This window comes from Pristiophorus japonicus, chromosome 1, assembly GCF_044704955.1.
Source record: "Pristiophorus japonicus isolate sPriJap1 chromosome 1, sPriJap1.hap1, whole genome shotgun sequence".
Taxonomy (NCBI): Eukaryota; Metazoa; Chordata; class Chondrichthyes; family Pristiophoridae; genus Pristiophorus; species Pristiophorus japonicus.
The window spans coordinates 45,609,565-45,634,352 of NC_091977.1; the positions used below are offsets into that span (position 1 = coordinate 45,609,565).

The 24,788-nt window shown below is 45.4% G+C and overlaps 1 protein-coding gene across 1 annotated transcript in view; it reads left to right on the forward strand.

Annotated features, from left to right (window-relative positions):
* Nucleotides 1-6,084: 6,084 nt before the first annotated feature.
* The window catches only part of snx25 (sorting nexin 25), a 79,157-nt gene continuing 60,453 nt past the window's right edge, over nt 6,085-24,788 (forward strand). The window contains exons 1-2 of the mRNA XM_070898081.1: nt 6,085-6,212; nt 13,503-13,778. Of these exons, the coding sequence (XP_070754182.1) occupies nt 6,141-6,212; nt 13,503-13,778 (348 nt within the window). The 5' untranslated portion in view covers nt 6,085-6,140. The remainder of the gene's footprint in view (nt 6,213-13,502; nt 13,779-24,788) is intronic.

Below are 24,788 nucleotides of genomic sequence, written 5' to 3' on the forward strand. Positions count from 1 at the left end.
CCCCGCTCTCTCTCCCCCCCCCCCGCTCTCTCTTTCCGCCCCCCCCGCCGCCGCCGCTCATCTCCCCCCCCGCTCTCTTCCCCCCCCCCCTGCTCTCGCCACCCCCCCCCCCCCGCTCTCCCTCTCTCTTTCTCTCCCTCCCCTCTCTCTCCCTCCCTCTCTCTCCCCCTCCCCTCTCTCTCTTTCACCCCCCCCTCTCTCTCTCTCCTCTCTCTCTCTCTCTCTCTCTCTCTCTCTCTCTCTCTCTCTCTCTCTCTCTCTCTCCCTCCCCCTTCCGCCCCCCCCTCTCTCTCTCCCTCCCTCTCCCTCTCTCTCTCTCTCTCTCTCCCTCTCTCTCTCACCCTCTCTCTCACCATCCCTCTCTCTCTCCCTCCCTCCCTCCCTCCCTCCCTCCCTCCCTCCCTCCCTCCCTCCCTCCCTCTCTCTCTCTCTCTCTCTCTCTCTCTCTCTCTCTCTCTCTCTCTCTCTTTTCCCCCCCCCCCACCCCCCCTCTCTCTCCCTCCCTCCCTCCCTCCCTCTCTCTCTCTCTCTCTCTCTCTCCCTCCCCTCCCTCTCTCTCTCCCTCCCTCTCTCTCTCTCTCCCCCTCCCGCTCAGCGGCACGAATGGCTGCAGAATTCTCCCTGGCTGAAGCACTTTCACACAGGTAGGAAGATGGTTTATTTAATCTTTTTTTGGCTTATAAATGTTTATTCAGGTTGTATTTATTTGTATAATATTTGTAGAAGTATAAATAAGGATTTATTGTCGAATTTAATGAGTTCCCTTCCCCCCCCCCCTCCCCCCCCACCTCGTTCTGGACGCCTAATTTGTAACCTGCGCCTGATTTTTTAATGTGTAGAACAGGTTTTTTCAGTTCTACAAAAATCTTCACTGGCTCCATTCTACTTTAGTTTGGAGTACATTTTCACTGTGGAAACTTTCAAATCAGGCGTCAGTGGCCGGACACGCCCCCTTTTGAAGAAAAAATTCTGTTCTAAACTAGAACTGTTCTACCTGACTAGAACTGCAGAAAAAAAAATGTGGAGAATTGCGATTTCTAAAATAGTCCGTTCTCCACCAGTTGCTCCTAAAAATCAGGCACGAATCATGTGGAAACTTGGGCCCCATGTTTTTTTTGTTGTTGCAGAAATTGATTAAATTATTATTCATTTGTTTCCCTCATATCTGACCATAGCTCAACCAGCCATGAACTTTGGCTGTTTCTTCAGTTTTTCTTTTTCTGTAGTGGGTAAGCAGTTTACTGCTTTGGCCAGCCTGCCCAGAGTACTGTGTCTAGCTGATTTGTTGAAGCACAAAGGAGACATTCAACGACTGGAGGCTGTGCACAGAAGAACCACAAGGCTGATCCTATAGTCAGGAGCCTGAGCTTTGAGGAAAAACTAGAGAAACATAGGCTTTTCAGCTTTAAAAGGTGGCACCTCGGAAGTGATCTTATAGAAGTATAATTAAATAGTTAAGGGAATGGAAAAAGTTAATCTGGAATACTAATTTTGGAATTTAATTCAGAGCAAGTGAAGGAGGTCACATGTTCAAACTAGTAAAAGGTAAGCTTAGCACCAATATCAAGAAATTCTTCTTCATCTAGATCATGATCCACATACGGAATAGGCTTGCAGATATAGTAGTGGAGGTAAAAACTTCAGAATCATTTAAGAAATAATTGAATGCTGCAATTAGGGTCTGTAGGGTCTTTCTGGATAGATGATTTAAGATGGGATGAATAGCCTTTCTCCTCCATAGCTGTGTTATGATCTTGTGCCATCAGGGAGACAATAATCCGGGACAATAGTAATTGGCACTTGGAAAAGTATGGCCCAAGTAATATAAGTCAGTATGGATTTGTTAAAGGCAAATTGCGTTTGACGAACTTGATTGAGTTCTTTTATGAAGTAACGAAGTGGGTTGATCAGGGAAGCGCGTTTGATGTTGTGTGTATATCGGAACTCCTTCACGGCAAACGAGCCAAAGGTGGGCAGTGGAAACGTTACAAGGACACCCTCAAAGCCTGATAAAGTGCAACATCCCCACTGACACCTGAGAGTCCCTGGCCAAAGACCACCCTAAGTGGAGGAAGTGCATCTGGGAGGGCGCTGAGCACCTCGAGTCTCGTCGCCGAGAGCATGCAGAAATCAAGCACAGGCAGCGGAAAGAGCGTGCAGCAAACCAGTCCCACCCACCCCTTCCCTCAATGACTATCTGTCCCACCTGTGACAGAGACTGTGGTTCTCATATTGGACTGTACAGCCATCTAAGAACTCATGTTAAGAGTGGAAGCAAGTCTTCCTCGATTCCGAGGGACTGCCTATGATGATGATGATGATGATATGGACTTTCAAAAGGTGCTTGACATAGCACCACATAATAGACTTGTAAGCAAAATTAAAGCTTATGGGATTACAGGGATAGTGGCAGCATGGATACAAAATTGGCTAAGGGACATAAAACAGAGTAGTAGTGAACAGCTGTTTTTCAGATTGGAGTGAAGTATGCAATGGTGTCCCCAGGGGTCAGCATTAGGACCAAGATTTACATGGGACTGACCGTGTAACTTGGGTCTGCGAGCTCTGCGTCATTCTTAGCAGATATTGGTCTCAAACTGGCATCTATGGTACTGTACCTTTAAAGATGTGGCAACTTTTAAACAGAAAATGCTGGAAATACTTAGCAGGTCAGGCAGCATCTGTGGAGCAAGAAACAAAGTTAACATTTCTGGTCGATGCCTTTCATCAGAACGGGAAGAAAGCTCGTCGACCTGAAACGTTAACTCTGTTTCTCTCTCCACAGATGCTGCCCAACCTGCTGAGTGTCTCCAGCATTTTCTGTATCTTTTTCAGATTTCCAGCATCCACACTATTTTGCTTTTGTTTTCTTTAGTTGGATTGCAGAAGGATTATTTCATTTGGCAAATGAGAATTGGTGTATGACGCTGGGTAATCGATCTTTTCTGCATTCTCGTAACTCTGTAGGGGTCCTTTCCACATCATTTCTTTCTCGCTGTGCCTGGCTCATTAATCTTCTCAGTGGCTCTCGCATTATTTCCTCCCCGGCACTGTACAAGCTGGATACAAGCATTTTTCTCTTCTACTTGCCCGTGGCATTTTTTTTTTAAGCTTGATCATAAGATTTCCAATCCTTTTCTGTGCACTGTGGCAGTGAGGTCTAGAAAATTACTCATAACAGATTCAAGTTGTGTACATAATTAGCAAATGCATCAGTAATTATCATACTGTGTTTAAGCTATTGTGTTTGACAATAATTGACTCTTCATGAAATGCAAGGGAGTTTTACAGCATTTTAAAGAATTTAAAGTTGTAGTCTAAAGGGGCAGACATGAACACCTAATTTTCAATGTTTGACCTTGAACCTTTACATTGAACACATTGACTTTTTTTTAATTTTGGAGCTATACTATAGGTTTCCAATTTGTACAAAAATAATAAAACTACCAATACTACAGTGTTTGTTTTGGAACACTGACAAATAAATAAGCTATCCTTCATCCATTTGATGAAAGATAATCAACCTGAAACTTTGGGCCCAAGTTTCCACAAGAAAAAAAACGGGCGCCCCTCCGAGCTGGACGCCCGTTTTTCGCGCCTAAAAAAATCCTCGGTTTTCTCCACCTACTTACAGGTCCTCTGGCCCTCGGCGCAGCCAGCACGAGCTGTGGGGGGGCGGAGCCAGGTCCCGGCGCTGAAAACAGTGCCGGGACCTCTGCACATGCGCGCTACAGTCGGCACGCAAGTGCAGTAGCTCCAGGCGCCGAACTGTGTGGGAGAGGCCCGAAGCACGCAGCCCCTCGCCCTGGCTGAATGGCCTCACTGGGGCTGCGTGAATGAGACTCCTCCCACGGCCAGCTCCTGTTTCCCCCCCCCCTACCAGACCCGACACTCGCTCCCCCCCCCACCGACCAGATCCGACCCGACACCCGCGCCCCCCCCCCACCGACCGGACCCGAGACCCGCTCCCCCCCCCCCGCCCCGAGACCCGCTCCCCCCCCCGACTGACCCGACCCGCCCCCCCTCTCTCTCTCTCTCTCTCTCTCTCTCTCTCTCTCTCTCTTCCCCCCGCCCGCTCTCTCTTCCCCTCCCCCCCCGCCCGCTCGCTCTCCCTCCCTTCCCCTCTCTCTCCCTCCCTTCCCCTCCCTCTCCCTCCCTTCCCCTCTCTCTCTCTCCCTCCCTCTCTCTCTCTCTCTCTCTCTCTCTCTCCCTCCCTCCCTCCCTCCCTCCCTCCCTCCCTCCCTCCCTCCCTCCCTCCCTCCCTCCCTCCCTCCCTCCCTCCCTCCCTCCCTCTCTCTCGCTCTCTCGCTCTCTCTTTCTCTCTCTCTCTCCCCCTCCCGCTCAGCGGCACGAACGGCTGCAGAATTCTCCCTGGCTGAAGCACTTTCACACAGGTAGGAAGATGGTCTATTTAATCTTTTCTTGGCTTATAAATGTTTATTCAGGTTGGATTTATTTGTATAATATTTGTAGAAGTATAAATAAGGATTTATTGTCGAATTTAATGACTTCCCTTTTCCCCCCCCCCTCCCCCCCACCTCGTTCTGGACGCCTAATTTGTAACCTGCGCCTGATTTTTTTAATGTGTAGAACAGGTTTTTTCAGTTCTACAAAAATCTTCACTGGCTCCATTCTACTTTAGTTTGGAGTACATTTTCACTGTGGAAACTTTCAAATCAGGCGTCAGTGGCCGGACACACGCCCCCTTTTGAAGAAAAAATTCTGTTCTAAACTAGAACTGTTCTACCTGACTAGAACTGCAGAAAAAAAAATCTGGAGAATTGCGATTTCTAAAATAGTCCGTTCTCCACCAGTTGCTCCTAAAAATCAGGCGCGAATCATGTGGAAACTTGGGCCCATTAACTCTGTTTCTCTCTCCACAGATGCTGCCTGACCTGCTGAGTTATTTCCAGCATTTTCTGCTTTTTTTCAGATTTCCAGCATCCGCAGTATTTTGCTTCTGTATATTCTATCCTTCGTGTTCCCGCTGATTCTATGCTGCAGGAATCCTGATTAAAATGGAAAAAAAAGCAAAATACTGACGATGCTGAAAGTCTGAATTTAAAACAGAAAATGCTGCATACACTCAGCAGGTCAGGCAGCAACTGCGGAGAGAAGGTGGTAGAATTAATGTTTCAGGCCGATGACCTGAAATGTTAACCCAAATGTTAACCCAAAAAGGTCAACTTCAATCAGGATTTCAACAAAGGGCATGAGATCTCAGTTTGAAAACCTTTATACAATAACTTATTCAGCAATAAAAAATTAATAATTTAATAAAAATACACTTAATGGTTAAAGTTATAAAATATTCAGCTCCGCCTTGTTGGGTCACACCAGTGAGTTAACTCATTTTTGATGTGCTGAGTATTTGAAACAATCAACACTTTGGGCTTGTGTTAGGAGCTTGTGTTCTAGTTGTTTTAGGCTTTCTGTATAATGGAACCAACCCTGTACAGTGGGGTTGAATGGGCAGAATCCTTCTGAATGGGATTTAGTGCATGACCTTTTTTGGAAGGCAAGACTAATTAGGGAGAGGTAATAACCACATTTTACCGTAAGGCTGAACGGGGAGGTGCTTAACGAATGGACAACGTGGACCGTGAGGTAAAGGTTTGGTGCATTGATACTTTAAACCGTTGAGATGGATACAATTACATTTTATTTCCTGTTTAGAAAAGGTGATGCTGGAGCGGCTTTTAAGTGCGTGACTGGACTTTTTTGATTTTTTTTTTTCCCCTTGTCACTTCCCTCCCCCCTCCCTCCAGCTTATCTGCGTTGTAGAGAAATGCTGTAGAGATTGCGACTCTTAAATAAAATTGCAACGGTGACTATACTTCAAAAGTACTTGATTGGCTGTAAAGCACCTTGGGAAGTCTTGAGGTTGTGAAAGGAACTATATAAATGCAAGTTCTTTCTTTACACTAACAATATTTTGTATAAAGATTTCTGTTTTCTGTTTTTAAAAACAGTGCAGGTCTTTTAAATTACAAAATGTCTGTCCCTCTGAGGAAACTAAAGGCCATAAGTGCTGTAATAATATTCTGGGTCATGCAGCATATTACATTCTTGTTTTGCAGATCCTTCAGTTTGAAGAAATCTTATCAAATCCATCCTACAGGGAACATTTCCGTGTGTACATGGAAAGAATGGATAAGAGGGCTCTCATCAGCTTCTGGGAGTCTGTTGAATACTTGAAAAATGCAAACAAGGTAACCTGACTTTTGGCTTAGTATAGTGCATGTAACTTGAGTTCCCACAAATTCAAATTCATATTTATGAAACTGGCTCTCTGTTTGCATACCTCCGAGGGTTCAGCTGTGATGGACAACTATTTTGTCATGGGCATCTTGACCAATAGTAATCCTGCATGAATTTTAAATGGCACTTGACCGAGGGGTTCACACAGCCAACATCACCCTTGTAGTCCCTGATGCAGGTTGGACCTCTCTGGTCCAGGAATCTCAGGTCCGGAAACATCCGTGGTTCAGCTTCGGCATCGGTTTCCCGCACTTCCTGGCTCTGTGATCAGAACAAAACTGCCGCTTTGCGTGGGTGGCATCCCGGTTTCCCGCGATTACTGGCTCTCAGTGTTCATTGTTGTGGAGAGAGAGAGAGCAAGGCCCGAGTTTCGCAGCCTGAGCATGGCGGAGGCGTTCAGGAGCCCGGGCGCTGTCTTACAGGTACTGGTATGCCTAGGCTCGGCGTGACCTCCCGTGGTTCAGAAAATTCTCTGTTCCAGCACTGGTCAGGTCCTGAGGGTGCCGGACCAGAGACATCCAACCTGTATCATCGAACCCCCTTGACTAAATAGTAATCAACAAATCGCTCTTACGAGCCGTACAATTTTATGATGCACTTAATCGCTTTTCTAAAAAATGATACTTTGCCCAATAATTATTGACATTTCACACACCTCCGATGGATACTAGGACCGGTTTGGCTCTCTGTTCACATAAATACATCGTTCACCATTTCACACTTTCAGGTCTCCCAACATTTCTATGTAACTTCTTCAAACACTTTGCAGAATTACCTTAGAGATATATACTGCTGTAGATTGATCTCATTGTGGGTGGTACTAGTTATTAAACTAAACATGTCATGACTGAGGGGTAGAGGGACACTCTTTTTATCTCTGGGGTTAAATGTAAACCTTTATAATAGGAGTAGATGTATATTGGTAGATATTCCATATTGTTTCTTAGTTAGTTTGGGTACTGGAACGTAGTTGTGATGTTTAACATGGATTGATTCTAAGCCACGGAGCAATACAGTGTGAGAGGGGGCTAGCAACAAAGCCCAGGAATGAGGAGCAGGAGGAAGTGGATCTTGGGCAAAAGCACCATTGGCTGGAGAGCAGAGCACAGTTTCAGTTTCCTTATCTGAGGAAGGACATTGCCTTAGAGGTGGTGCAACGAAGGTTCACTAGATTGATTCTTGGGATGAGAGGGCTCTCCTGTGAGGAGAGATTGAGTAGATTGGGCCTGTACACTCCGGAGTATAGAAGAATGAGAGATGATCTCATTGAAACATACAAGATTCTGAGGGGGATTGACAGGGTAGACAGGCCAAAGTAAAAAGCAGAACCACAAAAGGTAATAATCTCTGGAGTACTACCCGAGCCACGAGCAAATTTACATAGGTTAAATAAGATCAGAGAGCTAAACTCGTGGCTCAAAGACTGGTGTGGGAGAAATGGGTTTTTGTTCCTGGGGCACTGGCACCCGTACTGGGCTAAGAGGGAGCTGTTCTGGCGGGACAGACTCCACTTGGACCGTGCTGGGGCTAGGGTCCTGGCGAACCGAATAGCTAGGGCTGCAGAGAGAGCTTTAAACTAATTGGTCAGAGGGAGGGTTCAGGTGAGCGGAAACCTAAAAGCTCAAAGAACAAGGTGAAGGCAATAAAGCAGGATAGCATTGGAGGAAACGAAAACCAGAATGTGAAAGGAAGGGACAGAATCTATAAACATAAGAGTGTATCAGAAACTGGGGCTACAGCAGGAGAAAATGGTAAGATAACACATTTAAAAGCTCTTTATCTGAATGCATGCAGCATTCCTAAAAAAATTGATGATCTATCAGCACAAATAGTTACAAATGGGTGTGATCTGGTAGCCATAACAGGGACATGGTTGCAAGGTGACCAGGACTGGGAACTAAACATTCAGGGGTATTTGACAATTCGGAAGGACAGACAGAAAGGAAAAGGAGGTGGGTAGCTCTCTCGATAAAGGAGAAACAATATTGGGTCAAATGATCAGGATGTTGAAACAGTTTGGGTGGAGATGAGGCATAATAAGGGGAAAAAGTCACTGGTGGGCGTAGTCTATAGGCCCCCTAACAGTAGCAATTCTGTTGGTCGGAGTATAAACCAAGAAATAGTGGGGGCTTGTAAAAAGGGAACAGCAATAATCATGGGTGATTTTAACCTCCATATTGATTGGACAAATCAAATTGGTCAGGGTAGCCTTGAGAAAGAGTTCATAGAGTGCATAAGGGATGGGTTCCTTGAGCAGTATGTAATGGAACCAACCAGGGGCAGACTATCTTAGATCTGGTCCTGTGTAATGAGACGGGATTAATAAACAATCTCCTAGTAAAGGATCCCCTTGGAATAAATGATCATAGCATGATTGAATTTCAAATTCAGATGGAGAGCGAGAAAGTTGGATCTCAAACCAGCGTACTAAGTTTAAATAAAGGAGACTACAAAGATATGAGGGCAGAATTGGCTAAAGTGGACTGGGAAAATAGATTAAAATGTAGGACGGTTGATGAACAGTGGTGTACATTTCAGGAGATATTTCATAACTCTCAAGAAAAATATATTCCAGTGAGGAGGAAAGGGTGTAAAAGAAAAGATAGCCATCCGTGACTAACTAAATAAATAAATTATGGTATCTAATTAAAAACAAGGGCATGCAAAGTGGCCAAAACTACTGGGAGGACAGAAGATTGGGAAGCTTTTAAAAGCCAGCAAAGAATGACAAAAAAAATGATTAAGAAAGGGAAGATAGACTATGAAAGTAAACTAACATGAAATATAAGAACAGATAGCAAGAGTTTCCACAGGTATGTAAAAAGGAAAAGAGTGGCTAAAGTAAATGTTGGTCCTTAGAGGACAAAACTGGGGACTTCGTGATGGAGAACATGGAGATGGCAGAAACTATGAACAAATATTTTGTATCAGTCTTTACAGTAGAGGACACTAAAAATATCCCAACAGTGGATAGTCAAGGGGCTATAGGGGGGGAGGAACTTATCACAATCACGAAGGATAATGGGACTAAAGGCAGATAAATCCCCTGGACCTGATGGCTTGCATCCTAAGGTCTTAAGAGTAGTAGCGGTAGGGATAGTGGATGCATTGGTTGTAATTTACCAAAATTCCCTGGATTCTGGGGAGGTCTCAGCAGATTGGAAAACTAAATATAATGCCCCTATTTAAAAAAGGAGGCAGAAAAAAGCAGGAAACTATAGACCAGTTAATCTAACATCTGTGGTTGGGAAAATGTTAGTCCATTATTAAAGAAGCAGTAGCAGGACATTTGGAAAAGCAAAATTCAGTCAGGCAGAGTCAGCATGGATTTATGAAGGGGAAGTCATGTTTGACAAATTTGCTGGAGTTCTTTGAGGATGTAACAAAGAGGGTGGATAAAGAGGAACCAGTGGAAGTGGTGTATTTGGACTTCCAGGAGGCATTTGACAAGGTGCCACAAAAAACGTTACTGCACAAGATAAAAGTTCACTGGGTTGGGGGTAATATATTAGCATGGATAGAGGATTGGCTAACTAACAGAGAACAGAGAGTCAGGATAAATGGTTCATTCTCGGGTTGGCAACCAGTAACTATGGGGTGCGGCAGGCATCAGTGCTGGGACTCCCAACTATTTACAATCTATATTAACGACTTGGAAGAAGGGACTGAGTGTAATGTAGCCAAGTTTGCTAACGATACAAAGATGGGAGGGAAAACAATGTGTGAGGAGGACACAAAAAACCTGCAAAAGGACATAGACAGGCTAAGTGAATGGACAAAAAATTGGCAGATGGAGTATAATGTTGGAAAGTGTGAGATTATGCACTTTGGCAGAAAAAAATCAAAGAGCAAGTTATTATTTAATTGGAGAAAGATTGCAAAGTGTTGCAGTACAGCGGGACCTAGGGGTCCTTCTGCATGACACACAGAAGATTAGTATGCAGGTATAGCAAGTGATCAGGAAGGCCAATGGAATCTTGCCCTTTATTGCAAAGAGGATGGAGTATAAAATCAGTGAAGTCTTGCTATAGTTATACAGGGTATTGGTGAGGCCACATCTGGAATACTACATACAGTTTTGGTTTCCATATTTAAGAAAGGATATACTTGCTTTGGAGTTTAGAGAAGGTTCACTAGGTTGATTCCGGAGATGAGGGGGTTGACTTATGAGAAAAGGTTGAGTAGGTTGGGCCTCTACTCATTGGAATTCAGAAGAATGAGAGGTGATCTTATCGAAATGTATAAGATTATGAGAATATTTCCACTGATAGGGGAGACTAGAACTAGAGGGCATAATCTTAGAATAAGGGGCCGCCCATTTAAAACTGAGCTGAGAAGGAATTTCTTCTCTGAGGGTTGTAAATCTGTGGAATTCGCTGCCTTAGAGAGCTGTGTGGAAGCTGGGTCATTGAATAAATTTAAGACAGAGATAGACAGTTTCTTAACCGATAAGGAAATAAGGGGTTATGGGGAACGGGCAGGGAAGTGGACCTGAGTCCATGATCGGATCAGCCATGATCGTATTAAATGGCGAAGCAGGCTCGAGGGGCCACATGGCCTACTCCTGCTCCTATTTCTTATGTTCTTATGCTGAGAGGTTTCTCTTGACTGGAGAGTCTAGAGCTTAGGGGGCATAGTCTCAGGATAAGGAGTTGGCCATTTAAGACTGAGATGAAGAGGAATTTCTTCACTCAGAGGGTTGGGAATCTTGGGAATTCTCTACCCCAAAGTGCTGTGGATACTGAATCATTGCATATATTCAAAGCTGAGATAGATAGATTTTTGGACTCGAGGGAAATGGAAATTGGGCGGAAAAGTGGAGTTGAGGTCGAAGGTTAGCTATGATTGTATTGAATAGCGGAGCAGGCTTGAGGTATGGGCTTACTCCTGCTCCTAATTTATATGTACTTATCTTCGTAGAGCACATTTGGGAAAGGCGCTGGGGCGCAGAGTATGGTGAGAAGGGGTGCTCAGGGATGGAGCATATGGAGAGAGGGAGCAGGAAAGTCAGCACAGTGAGAGAACAGTTTAGGAAGGAGAGCAGGGTTCAGAATTTGAAAATGGAAACCATTGGACCTCAGGAGAAGTTAGTGACCGTAGCTGCTTAAAGCATTGAGAACCTGCCCAACGATAACAGCAGGTATTCTGAGAAACTGATATTTTGTAGATCTGATTTCTAATCAGAAAGTTGGGATCTGTCTTTAAAGTAACAGAATTTTTACTTGACTTTGTGGTTTCAAATCCTACCTTGGCAGGCTGTGAAAGTTAATTTCAAAAATCTGGTAGTGTGTTGGTTAGCACGAGAAAATACTCATGAAAGCTGCTGGATTGTTTAACCAACTGGTTCACTAATGTCCTTCAGGGAAATGGAACCTGTCACCGCTACCTGGTCTGGTCTGACCATACTATGTGATTGATTCTAATGCCTGCAAAGCAACTTGGGATGGGCAATAAATAGAGGCTTCTCCATGTCATCCACATCCAAAGAACAAGTAGGGGGGAGAAAAAAACATCAGATTGAAGTTTAATGTTCATTTGAACAAAAAACTGGCCAGTCCTAGTGACCATGACTAGTGAAATAGTTAGAGTAATTATTGTGCAAAGTACTAATTTGGGAAATTCTAATTTCGAAAAAGTGCATGATAAAACTTTGTGAGGAGCGAGTTGGCTGATATTTATTTTTTAAAGTACTGGCTCAAAAAATGATGCAATTAATTTGTTCGTTATCAGCCAAGAAATGTTAGCCAAGAGGTGAGATTAAAATTTGCTCCTGCCCATTTTTTGTAAACTGTGTGGTTTTATTTAGAGATTGAATTGATTTCTAATTTATTTTATTTTTCATAATATACGAGCAGATTGCCTGTGGCATTGCTAATGGGGAGTCTGGTTCATGATTGTGACGTTTAGCCTGCCCCCTTGTATGGGCAGTGGTCAAAGTACACCCTGTGGGAAGTCAGGTTATCATTAGATATTTATCAATTCCTATGGTGATTAGTGGTATGTAACTTGTTTATAAATTTCAGGCTGCAGATGAGTGACTGTTTTTTAAAAAAAAAAAATTGGCCCGCATTTTGCAGTGATCATCATAGGCAGTCCCTTGAAATCAAGGAAGACTTGCTTCCACTCTAAAAGTGAGTTCTCAGGTGACTGCACAGTCCAATATGGGAATTACAGTCTCTAACAGATGGGGCAGACAGTGGTTGAAGGAAAGGGTGGGTGGGGAGTCTGGTTTGCCACACGCTCCTTCTGCTGTCTGCGCTTGGTTTCTGCATGCTCTCGGTGATAAGACTCGAGGTGCTCAGTGCCCTCCCGGATACACTTCCTCCACTTTGGGCGGTCTTGGGCCAGGGATTCCCAGGTGCCGGTGGGAATGTTGCACTTTATCAAGGAGGCTTTGGGGGTGTCCTTGAAGTGTTTCCTCTGCCCACCTGGGGCTCACTTGCCATGTAGGAGTTCCGAGTAGAGCACTTGCTTAGGGAGTCTCGTGTCGGGCATGCGGACGATGTGGCCCGCCCAACGGAGCTGATCGAGTGTGGTCAGTGCTTCAATGCTTTCTTCGAGGTCAGCAGCGAGCGCCGTCATTTCGCCACCGACTGCAAAATCCGGGCCATTGTTTGCATCACTAATGAAGTGTGATGTCTGGTGTCTGACTAATGCAGGCTCAACTCGTTGCACTTTTAGTGGATCCACCTCGGTGTTGCTATTAGTATTGGCAACTGTGCCTTTAGCTAGCTCTTCCCTAAACTCAGGAATTCCCTCCTAAACCTCTCTGGCTCCCTTTCCTTCTTTAAGACCCTCCTTAAAACCTACTTCTTTAACCAAGCATTTGATAACTGCTAATATCTCCTCCTTTGGATTGGTGTCAATCTTTGTCTGATTATGCCTCTGAATTTGCTTGGGACCATTCTCCACATATAAGACACTATATAATGCAAGTTGTTGTTGTGACTTCAGTCTCTTGGCTAAGGAGAGAAAAAAATTGATCTAATTTCATGTTCTTGATCACTAACCAGTGCCCCATAATATATGTGGTTGTTTACTGACCACGTAAATGGCCTTCACCATCAGTCTGGTCATACGTGTACAATATATCAGAGACTGAGGTGACAGTGGACTACATGTTTCCATGGAATCGCTTCCTAGCAAAAGCCCCATTCTTCATGAGGGGAGAACATTGAATAATGAACTATGCATAGTTATACTTCAATTTAGAATCGTATTTTCTGCTTTTATTCATTCAGACTGAAATACCTCAACTAGTTGGTGAAATCTATCAGAATTATTTTGTGGAAAGCCGGGAAATTCCAGTGGAGAAGGCACTTTATAAAGAAATCCAGCAAAGCCTTGTGGGTAACAAAGGAACTGACGTCTTCAACAAAATTCAGAGCGATGTTTATGAGACTCTTAAAGACCGGTATTACCCATCATTCCTTGTAAGTGACTTGTATGAAAGACTTGTTAGGAAGGAAGAAGAAAAGAGCACTTTACAATCCGGCCCTGACAACCGCGATGATGTGGTAAGATGTGCTTTCATAAAACCCTCAAGACTTTCCAATGTGAATGACCTGCTTGCTCTTCCCTTCAATACACAAGCATGAAAGTAAGAATACAAGTGATTGGCTGAGGGACAAAGTTAGAGCTTATGAAATAGATGAAGTGGCACCTTCGATAAAGCAACATTGTTGAATGTGGTCTTCAGGGAATTAGTTATCATGAGTTTGGTATGCTGGGTTTCAAGGGTGTGCCAGCTCCACATTTATCGGAGAGATCATGTTTTAAAAAAAAAAGAAAGCCGTCCAAGTTGTAGTACCTCTCTGTGTAGACATTGACTCTTATGGAATCATAGAAATATGCAGCACGTTTCGGCCCATCGTGTCTGCGCCGGCCAACAAAGAGCTATCCAGCCTAATCCCACTTTCCAGTTCTTGGTCCGTAGCCCTGTAGGTTAAGGCACTTCAAGTTCATATCCAAGTACTTTTTAAATCGGGTGAGGGTTTCTGCCTTTACCACCCTTTCAGGCAATGAGTTCCAGACCCCCACCACCCTCTGGGTGAAAAAATGTCCCCTCAAATCCCCTCTAAACTTAAGTTATTTAAAATCTATGCCTCATAGTTGGTGACCTTTTTGCGAAGGGAAATAGGCCCCTTCTATCCACTATATCTTGGCCCCTCATAATTTTATACACCTCAATGAGGTCTCCCCTCAGCCGCCTCTGTCCCAATGAAAACAAATCCAGCCTATCTAATCTGTCCTCATAGTTTAGATTCTCCACTCCCGACAACGTCCTCGTAAATCTCCTCTATACCCTCTCCAGTGCAATCACGTCTTTCCTGTAATGTGGTGACCAGAACTGCACGCAGTACTCCAGCTGTGGCCTAACCAGTGTTGTATACACTTCAAGCATAACCCACCTGCTCTTGTATTCTATGCCTCGACTAATAAAGGCAAGCATTCTGTATGCCTTCTTAACCACCTTATCTACCTAACCTACTTTCAGGGATCTGTGGACATGCATTCCAAGGTCCCTCTGTTCCTCTACACTACTCAGTATCCTACCATTTAATGTGTATTCCCTTGTCAGCCCTCCCAAAATGCATTACCTCGCACTTCTCTGAATTAAATTCCATTTGCCACTGATCTGCCCACCTGACCAGTTGATTGACATCTTCCTGCAGTCTGCAGCTTTCTTCTTCGTTATCAACCAAACACCCGATTTTAGTATCATCTGCAAACTTCTTAATCACACCTCCTATATTCAAGTCTAGATTATTGATGTATATCACAAAAAGCAAGGGACCTAGTACTCAGCCCTGTGGAACCCCGCTAGAAACATCCTTCCAGTTGCAAAAACACCCATCAACTATTACCTTTGCTTCCTGCCTCCTAGCCAATTTTGGATCCAACTTGCCACTTTGCCCTGAGTCCCATGGGCTTTTACTTTCCTGACCAGTCTGCCATGTGGGACCTTATCAAAAGCCTTGCTAAAATCCATACACACCACACCAGAAGCTTTGCCTTCATCGACCCTCCTGGTTACCTCCTCGAAAAATTCAATCAAGTTAGTCAGACATGACCTTCCTGTGCTGACTGTCCTTGATTAATCCCTGTCTTTCTAAGTGAAGATTTATCCTGTCCTACAGGATTTTTTCCAATAATTTTCCCACCACTGAGGTTAGACTGACTGGCCTGTAATTACTCTGTCTATCCCTTTCTCCCTTCTTAAACAAAGGTACCACATTAGCAGTCCTCCAGTCCTCTGACACCACACCTGAAGCCAGAGAGTATTGGAAAATGATCGGTTGCAAATGTAACGCCCCTATTTAAAAAAGGAGGCAGGCAAAAAGCAGGAAACTATAGACCAGTTAGCCTAACATCTGTGGTTGGGAAAATGTTGGAGTCCATTATTAAAGAAACAGTAGCAGGACATTTGGATAATCAAAATTCAGTCAGGCAGAGTCAGCATGGATTTATGAAGGGGAAGTCATGTTTGACAAATTTGCTGGAGTTCTTTGAGGATGTAATGAACCAGTGGATGTGGTGTATTTGGACTTCCACAAGGCATTTGACAAGATGCCATAGAAAAGGTTACTGCACAAGATAAAAGTTCACGGGGTTGGGGATAATATATTAGCATGGATAGAGGATTGGCTAACTAACAGAAAACAGAGAGTCGGGATAAATGGTTCTCTGGTTGGCAACCAGTAACGAGTGGGGTGCCGCAGAGATCAGTGCTGGAACCCCAACTATTTACAATCTATATTAACGACTTGGAAGAAGGGACTGAGTGTAACATAACCAAGTTTGCTGACGATACAAAGATGGGAGGGAAAGCAATGTGTGAGGAGGTCACAAAAAATCTGCAAAAGCACATAGACAGGCTATGTGAGTGGGCAAAAATTTGGCAGATGGAGTATAATGTTGGAAAGTGTGAGGTCATGCACTTTGGCAGAAAAAAATCGAAGAGCAAGTTATTATTTAAATGGAGAAAGATTGCAAAGTGCCGCAGTACAGTGGGACCTGGGGGTACTTGTGCATGAAACACAAAAGGATAGTATGCAGGTACAGCAAGTGATCAGGTACCTTGGCCTTTATTGCAAAGGGAATCGAGTATAAAAGCAGGGAAGTCTTGCTACAGCTATACAAGGTTTTGGTGAGACCACACCTGGAATTCTGCGTGCAGTTTTGGTTTCCATATTTACGAAAGGATATACTTGCTTTGGAGGCAGTTCAGAGAAGGTTCACTAGGTTGATTCCGGGGTGAGGGGGTTGACTTATGAGGAAAGGTTGAGTAGGTTGGGCCTCTACTCATTGGAATTCAGAAGAATGAGAGGTGATCTCATCAAAACGTATAAGATTATGAGGGGGCTTAGGGTGGCTGCGGAGAGGATGTTTCCACTGAAGGGGGAGACTAGAACTAGAGGGCATGATCTTAGAATAAGGGGCTGCCCATTTAAAACAGAGATGAAGAGAAATTTCTTCTCTTGGATGGTTGTAAATCTGTGGAATTCGCTGCCTCAGAGCTGTGGATGCTGTGACATTGAATAAATTTAAGACAGAAATAGGCAGTGTTGTGTATCTGTAAAGCATGCACTCCCATGTTCCACCAGGGAGCGCATCCCCTGAAGTCCCAAGGGATCCCAGCATCCCTTGGGAGCACTGTATATAAGCTGGCCCCTAAGGCCTGTGACTCACTCTGGAGTATCTTAATAAAGACTGAGGTCACTGTTGCTTTAACCTCCCTGTGTGCAGTCTCATCTGTGTTAGGAACACAACAACTGGCAAACGAGTACACGAATCCAACGCAAAGATGCAGCAAACTGTGGGCATCCTGGAGAAGTTCTCGGAGGGTGAGGACTGGGAAGCCTATGTTGAACGGCTAGATCAGTACTTTGTAGCCAATGAGCTGGACGGAGAAGGAAGTGCTGCAAAAAGGATAGCGGTCCTCCTCACGGTCTGCAGGGCACCAACCTACAGCGTCATGAAGAATCTTCTGGCTCCCGTGCAACCCACAGATAAGTCGTATGAGGAGCTGTGTACACTGGTTCGGGAGTGTCTTAACCCGAGGGAGAGCGTGCTGATGGCGAGGTATCGGTTCTACATGTGCCAGCGATCTGAAGGTCAGGAAGTGGCGAGCTACGTCGTCGAGCTAAGGCGACTTGTAGCACAATGTGAGTTTGATGGCTACCTGGAGCAAATGCTCAGAGACATTTTTGTACTGGGCATTGGCCACGAGACCATCCTACGAAAACTTTTGACTGTAGAGACACTGACCCTCAGTAAGGCCATTGCGATAGCACAGGCGTTTATGTCCACCAGTGATAACACCAAACAAATCTCTCAGCACACAAGTGCTAGCAATGTTCATAAATTAAGTGGAACTGTGTTTGCGAGCAGAAATGTACAGGGCAGAACCCACGAGTCTGCAACTGCCAGCAGGCCTCAGGTGACCCAGATGACTGAGTCCACAACAAAGGATGAATGCAAGGCAATTCACACCAGTTGGTGTTGTGGAGGCTTCCATTCAGCCTTTTCATGCCGCTTCAAAGGGTATGTTTGCAAGAGCTGTAGAACAATGGGGCAGATGAGCTGCAAGCTCTGCAAAACCTGCTAACCACCATGTGGCAGAGGAAGATCGGTCCATGGTGGATCAAAGCAATTTCGAGCCTCGGAGAGGAGGCAGATGCTGAAGTACACCGGGTGCACACATTTTCGACGAAGTGTCCACCTATAATGCTAAACATAAAGTTGAATGGCTTATCCGTAGCCATGGAACTGGACACTGGCGCTAGCCAATCCATCATGAGTAAAAAGATGTTTGAGAGACTATGGTGCAACAAGGCACTCAGACCAGCCCTGAGCCCCATCCACACGAAACTGAGAATGTACACCAAAGAGCTTATCACTGTCCTGGGCAGCGCCATGGTCAAGGTCACCTACGAGGGCACGGTGCACAAACTGCCACTCTGGATTGTCCCGGGCGATGGCCCCACATTGCTTGGAAGGAGCTGGCTGGGCAAAATCCGCTGGAACTGGGATGACATCCGAGTGCTGTCACATGTCGATGAGGCCTCATGTACCCAGGTTCTTAACAAATTTCCTTCACTTTTTGAGCCAGGCATTGGAAACTTTTCCGGGGCGAAGGTGCGGATCCACTTGGTCCCAGAGGCACGACCCATTCACCACAAGGCGCGAGCGGTACCTCACATGATGAGGGAGAGAGTGGAAATCGAGCTGGACAGGCTGTAACGCAAGGGCATCATCTCCCCAGTGGAATTCAGCGAGTGGGCCAGCCCGATTGTTCCAGTGCTCAAAAGTGATGGCACGGTCAGGATTTGCAGCGATTATAAAGTAGCTATTAATCGTTTCTCGCTACAGGACCAATACCCGCTACCTAAGGCAGACAGCCTATTTGCGACATTGGCAGGAGGCAAGATGTTCACCAAGCTCGACCTGACTTTGGCCTGCATGACGCAGAAGCTGGAGGAGTCTTCGAAGAGCCTCACCTGCATCAACACACACAAGGGACTGTTCATCTACAACAGATGCCCATTTGGAATTCGGTCGGCTGCAACGATCTTCCAGAGAAACATGGAGAGCCTACTCAAGTCGGTACCACGCACGGTGGTCTTTCAGGACGACATATTGGTCACGGGTCGGGACACTGTCGAACACCTACAAAACCTGGAGGAGGTCCTCCAGCGACTGGATTGTGCAGGGCTGCGGCTGAAGAGGTCGAAATGCGTCTTCTTGGCAACAGAAGTGGAGTTTTTGGGGAGAAAGATCGCGGCGGATGGCATTCGGCCCACAGACGCCAAGACAGAGGCTATCAGGAACGCGCCCAGGCCACAGAACGTCACGGAGCTGCGGTCGTTCCTGGGACTCAACTATTTTGGCAACTTCCTACCGGAGTTAAGCACCCTCTTAGAGCCCCTACATGTGTTATTGCACAAAGGTGAGAATTGGGTATGGGAAAAAAAACAAGTAATTGCTTTTGAGAAAGCCAGAAACATTTTATAACCCGTGTAAAAGACTCGTGCTAGCATGTGATGCAGCATCGTACGGAGTCGGGTGTGTATTACAACAAGCTAACGTTGCGGGGAAGTTGCAACCTGTCGCCTATGCTTCCAGAAGCTTATCTAAGGCCGAGAGGGCCTACAGCATGATTGAGAAAGAGGCAATAGCGTGTATGTTCGGGGTAAAGAAAATGCATCAGTACCTGTTTGGCCTCAAATTTGAGCTGGAAACCGATCACAAGCTCCTCATATCCCTGTTCGCTGAAAACAAGGGGATACATACTAATGCCTCAGCCCGCATACAAAGGTGGGCACTCGCGCTATCAGCGCATAACTATACCATCTGCCACAGGCCAGGCACCGAGAACTGTGCGGATACTCTCAGTCGGCTACCATTGCCCACCATGGGGGTGGAAATGGTGCAGCCCGCAGACTTGTTGATGGTCATGGAAGTGTTTGAAAATGATAAATCACCTGTTTTGGCCCACCAGATTAGGACTTGGACCAGCCAAGATCCTCTGCTGACCCTGGTAAAAAAAAACTGTGTACTGCATGGGAGCTGGGCCAGCATCCCCTTTGAAATGCAAGAGCTAATCAAGCCGTTCCAGCGGCAAAAGGACGAGCTGTCCATTCAGGCAGAATGCCTGTTGTGGGGTAACCATGTAGTGCTACCCAAAAAGAGCAGGGAGACGTTCATCTCGGATCTCCACAGCACACACCCAGGTATAGAAATGATGAAAGTGATAACCAGATCCCACGTGTGGTGGCCCGGTATCGACTCTGACTTAGAGTCCTGTGCACGGCAATGCAGCGTGTGTGCTCAGTTGAGCAACGCACCCAGAGAGGCACCACTAAGTTTGTGGTCCTGGCTCTCCAGACCATGGTCAAGGATCCATGTCGACTATGCGGGCCCGTTTCTCGGTAAAATGTTCCTGGTGGTGGTGGATGCTTTTTCAAAATGGATTGAATGTGAAATAATGTCGGGAAGCACCGCCACCGCCACCATTCAAAGCCTGAGGGCCATGTTTGCCACCCACGGCCTGTCTGACATACTGGTCAGTGACAACGGGCCATGTTTCACCAGTGCCGAATTTAAAGAATTCATGACCCGCAATGGGATCAAACATGTCACCTCAGCCCCGTTTAAACCAGTCTCGAAAGAGTGGGCAGTACAAACAATTATACAGAGCCTTAAACGAGTCACAGAAGGCTCACTCCAAACCCGCCTGTCCCGAGTACTGCTCAGCTACCACACTCGCTCACAGGGGTGCCCCCGGCTGAGCTACTCATGAAAAGGACAATTAAAACCAGACTTTCGCTGGTTCACCCCAACCTGCATGATCAGATAGAGAGCAAGCGGCAGCAACACAATGTATACGATGGTCGCGCCACTGTGTCACGGGAAATTGATCTGAATGACCGTGTGTATGTGCTAAACTATGGATATGGTCCCAAGTGGATCGCGGGCATGGTGATAGCTAAAGAAGGGAGTAGGGTATTTGTAGTCAAACTAGACAATGGACAAATTTGCAGAAAGCACCTGGACCAAACGAGGCTGCGGTTCACAGACTGCCCTGAACAACCCACAGCAGACACCGCCTTTTTTGAGCCCACAACACACACCCAAAGGATCAACGACACCATGCCGGACCAGGAAATCGAACCCATCACGCCCAACAGCGCAGCAAGGCCGGGCTCACCCAGCAGCCCTGCAGGGCCAACAACACGCCAGCCCAGCGAGGGCACAGCCAACACACCAGAACAGACATTTGTACCGAGGCGGTCCACCAGGGAAAGAGAGGCCCCGACTGCCTCACCTTCTAAATAGTTTTCACTTTGACTTTGGGGGCGGGGGCAGTGATGTTGTGTATCTGTAAAGCATGCACTCCCATGTTCTGCCACCAGGGAGCGCATCCCCTGAAGTCCCAAGGGATCCCAGCATCTCTTGGGAACACTGTATATAAGCCGGCCCCTAAGGCCTGTTACTCACTCTGGAGTGTCTTAATAAAGACTGAGGTCACTGTTGCTTTAACCTCCCTGTGTGCAGTCTCATCTGTGTTAGGAACTCAACAGATAGTTTCTTAAACGATAAAGGGTTATGGGGAGCGGGCAGGAAAGTGGAGCTGAGTCCATGATCAGATCAGCTATGATCTTATTGAATGGCGAAGCAGGCTCGAGGGGCCGTATGGCCTACTCCTGTTTCTATTTCTTATGTTCTTATGTCAAAGCCTCTGCTATTTCCTCCTTTGCTTCACTTAGCAGCCTGGAATACATTTAATTCAGGCCTGGGGATTTAAACACTTTCAAAGCTGCCTAACCCATTAATGCCTCCTCTCTCACTATGTTTATTTCATCTAATATTTCACACTTCTCCTCGATAGTAGTGTCTGCATCATCCCTCTCTTTTGTGAAAACAGACACAAAGTATTCATTAAGAATCATACCCACATCTTCCGCCTCCACACACAGATTACCCTCATGGTCTCTAATAGGCCCGACCCTTTCTTTAGTTATCCTCTTGCTTTTAATATCCTTATAAAACATCCCATGGGCTTTTACTTTTGTGACCAGTCTGCCATGTGGGACCTTATCAAAAGCCTTGCTAAAATCCATATGCAGTACATCAAATGCACTACTCTCGTCGACCCTCTTTGTTACCTGCTCAAAAAATTAAATCACTTGTTTGCCTATGAAACAACAAATTAACAATTAGTGACTCTCAAACCTGTGAAAATGAGGGGAAAATTTCAGGAAATATATTCTAAAATGTTTGGAGATCAGCATGGCTGTGGTTAATGTAGAAAACGGCATGTTGACAGTTTGTTGTGGTTAATGCAGATAACAAGGTGTAGAGGTTGGCTGTAGTTAATGTACAGATGATGCAGTATAAAGGTTGTCTTAATACAAGTGGTGTGGTGACAAATGTAGATGATGTGTTGTAGAAACTGGCAGTGATTAATGTAGATGACAGAATGTAGAAGTTGGATGTGGCAAATGTATGTATTTAGGGGTAGAGGCTGACTGTGGTTAACATACATATCGAAATGTAGAGGTTGGTTGTGGTTGATGTAGATGACGAGGTGTAGCGGTTGGCCTTGGTTAATGTAAAAGATGCAATGTCCATGTTGGCCGTAGTTAATGTAGATGATGGAATGTTTGACGTTGGCTTGTGTGCTTGCTAAAAGTGGCTTGGTTCTGTATAGACATATGTAAACCTAGACAATTTGATGCTTGCTCATGTTTTTGCAGGCTGTTTTACTTGAGGGGCTTTCGGACTATTTCACATGTGCCACAGCATTTCCCTCTTTTTTTTTTACAATGTGGAACTGGAGCAACAGAATTTTTCAGTTCAGTTTTATATGTCAATCCCTGGACAGCCACATTCCAAACTGGATGAAAAGGTATCCAGTGAAGGTGTAAAAGGTTTGTTTTTACATACAAGTAGGTGTATATGGGTATTGCTGTTTATGAAAAGGCTGATTTCCCCCCTCATTAAAAATTGATTACATGTACACCAAGAGCTGGTTATGATGTTCAGGCATTGGGTAACCTCATACTCTGAGATTATGTGATTACCGGGTTATGCTGATTGATGTAATTTAAATGTGCTTCCAGTAGATTGCCAGGTTTTATGTGATAAGATTCAGAATATATTTTGTTTTACCCCAAGATTAAAATCAATAGAAAACATGAGCTAAAACATTGCAGCACAAGTTTGTCTATAGCACTGAATTTGACTTATGCCACAAAACCAGCATTAAAATCCTCTGGTTTCTTTCCTAGCTTTGATTTGTGAGCCAGATTTTAGCAGTATAATTTATTGCCATGCTGCCTTGCCCTCACCAATTTCAAATCATCTCCTGCCCTTGATCTGTCACACTAGCCTTGCCTTAAGAGTGAACTCCAGACAGTAATTAAAAGATTTAAATGTTCCTTCCCTCTCGAGCTTGTTTCTCAGCTGGTTTCCCTATCCACAGTTGCAGATTGGCTATTCACCTGCCTGTCTGTGCATCATTTTCAGCTGCCAGTTCTGGTTATACCAGACACAGTAACTAAACAAGTAATTGGTCGTCTTTTAATCAATAGATCACACAAAGTCCTGCAGGGTGTACTGGCTCCCCCAGAAGGGCACAGGATTCTTTGGGATTCTCACAAGAAAAGAGTGGCCCCAGATAATACAGTGTAATGGAATCATTCACAGAGCACTCAGGGAATCTCCCAGATGGTCAGTCCGCCCCTGCTGTCCTGTGATCAAGCACCTCTTGCTCTTACCTACACACAGCCTTAGCTTTCCTGTCTCATGCAGTTTCTAATTGCCCATCTGCCTAGAAATAATCATAATTTGTCCCACCCGTTCAAAAAAACCATTCCGCCTGCACCATTCACCATCGCCTGATCGAGTGAGTCGGTGGGAGACCTATTCTGGCAGGAGTGATTATTTTTTCCTTTTATTCACCCTGTCTATCCATGAGGACATATCAAGCCTTCATTTGGCATCTCTAAGGTCTGGAACTTTCTGTGTTGGAGCTGGAAGCAGAGATCTGTATCCTGCCGACTGTAGCATAGCGTGTTAATGTACTATACCTTCCCTCCATCATAAGGTCAGAAGTGGCAATGTTCGCTGACGATTGCACAGTGTTCAGTTCCATTCCCAGCTCTTCAGATAATGAAGCAGTCCATGCCCACATGCAGCAAGACCTGGATGACATTCAGGCCTGGGCTGATAAGTGGCGAGTAACATTCGCACCACACAAGTGCCAGGCAATGACCATTTCTAACAAGTGAGAGTCTAACCATCTCCCCATGATATTCAATGGCATTACCATCGCCGAATCTCCCACCATCAACATCTTGGGGGTCACCATCGACCAGAAACTTAACTAGACCAGTCATATAAATACCGTGGAAACAAGAGCAGGTCAGAGGCTGGGTATTCTGCGGCGAGTGTCTCACCTCCTGTCTCCCCAGAGCCTTTCCACCATCTACAAGGCACAAGTCAGGAATACTCTCTACTTGCCTGGATGAGTGCAGCTCTAACAACACTCAAGGAGCTCGACACCATCCAGGACAAAGCAAACCGCTTAATTGGCACCCCATCCATCACCTTCCACATTCACTCCATCCTGATTTGGAAATGTATCGCCGTTTCTTCATTGTCGCTGGGTCAAAAATCCTGGAACTCCCTCCCTAACAGCACCGTGGGAGTTTCTTCACCACAAGGAATGCAGCAGTTCAGAAAGGCGGCTCACCACCACCTTCTCATGGGCAATAAATGCTGGCCTTGCCAGTGACGCCCACATCCCAGAACAAATAAAAAAATATGTAGATGATATCAAAATGCTGTGCCATAGACCAGACATGTTCTAATCCAAGCTTGCAAATAATTACCCTAGAAATTGACAATGTAATTGACACCTTGCAGCCGGAGCACCCAGTGTCAGGGGGAAATGTTTGTGCTTGTGCAGTACTGTATATGGAAACGTTCAATAACTGTGTTATCAATTCATCCTCTAA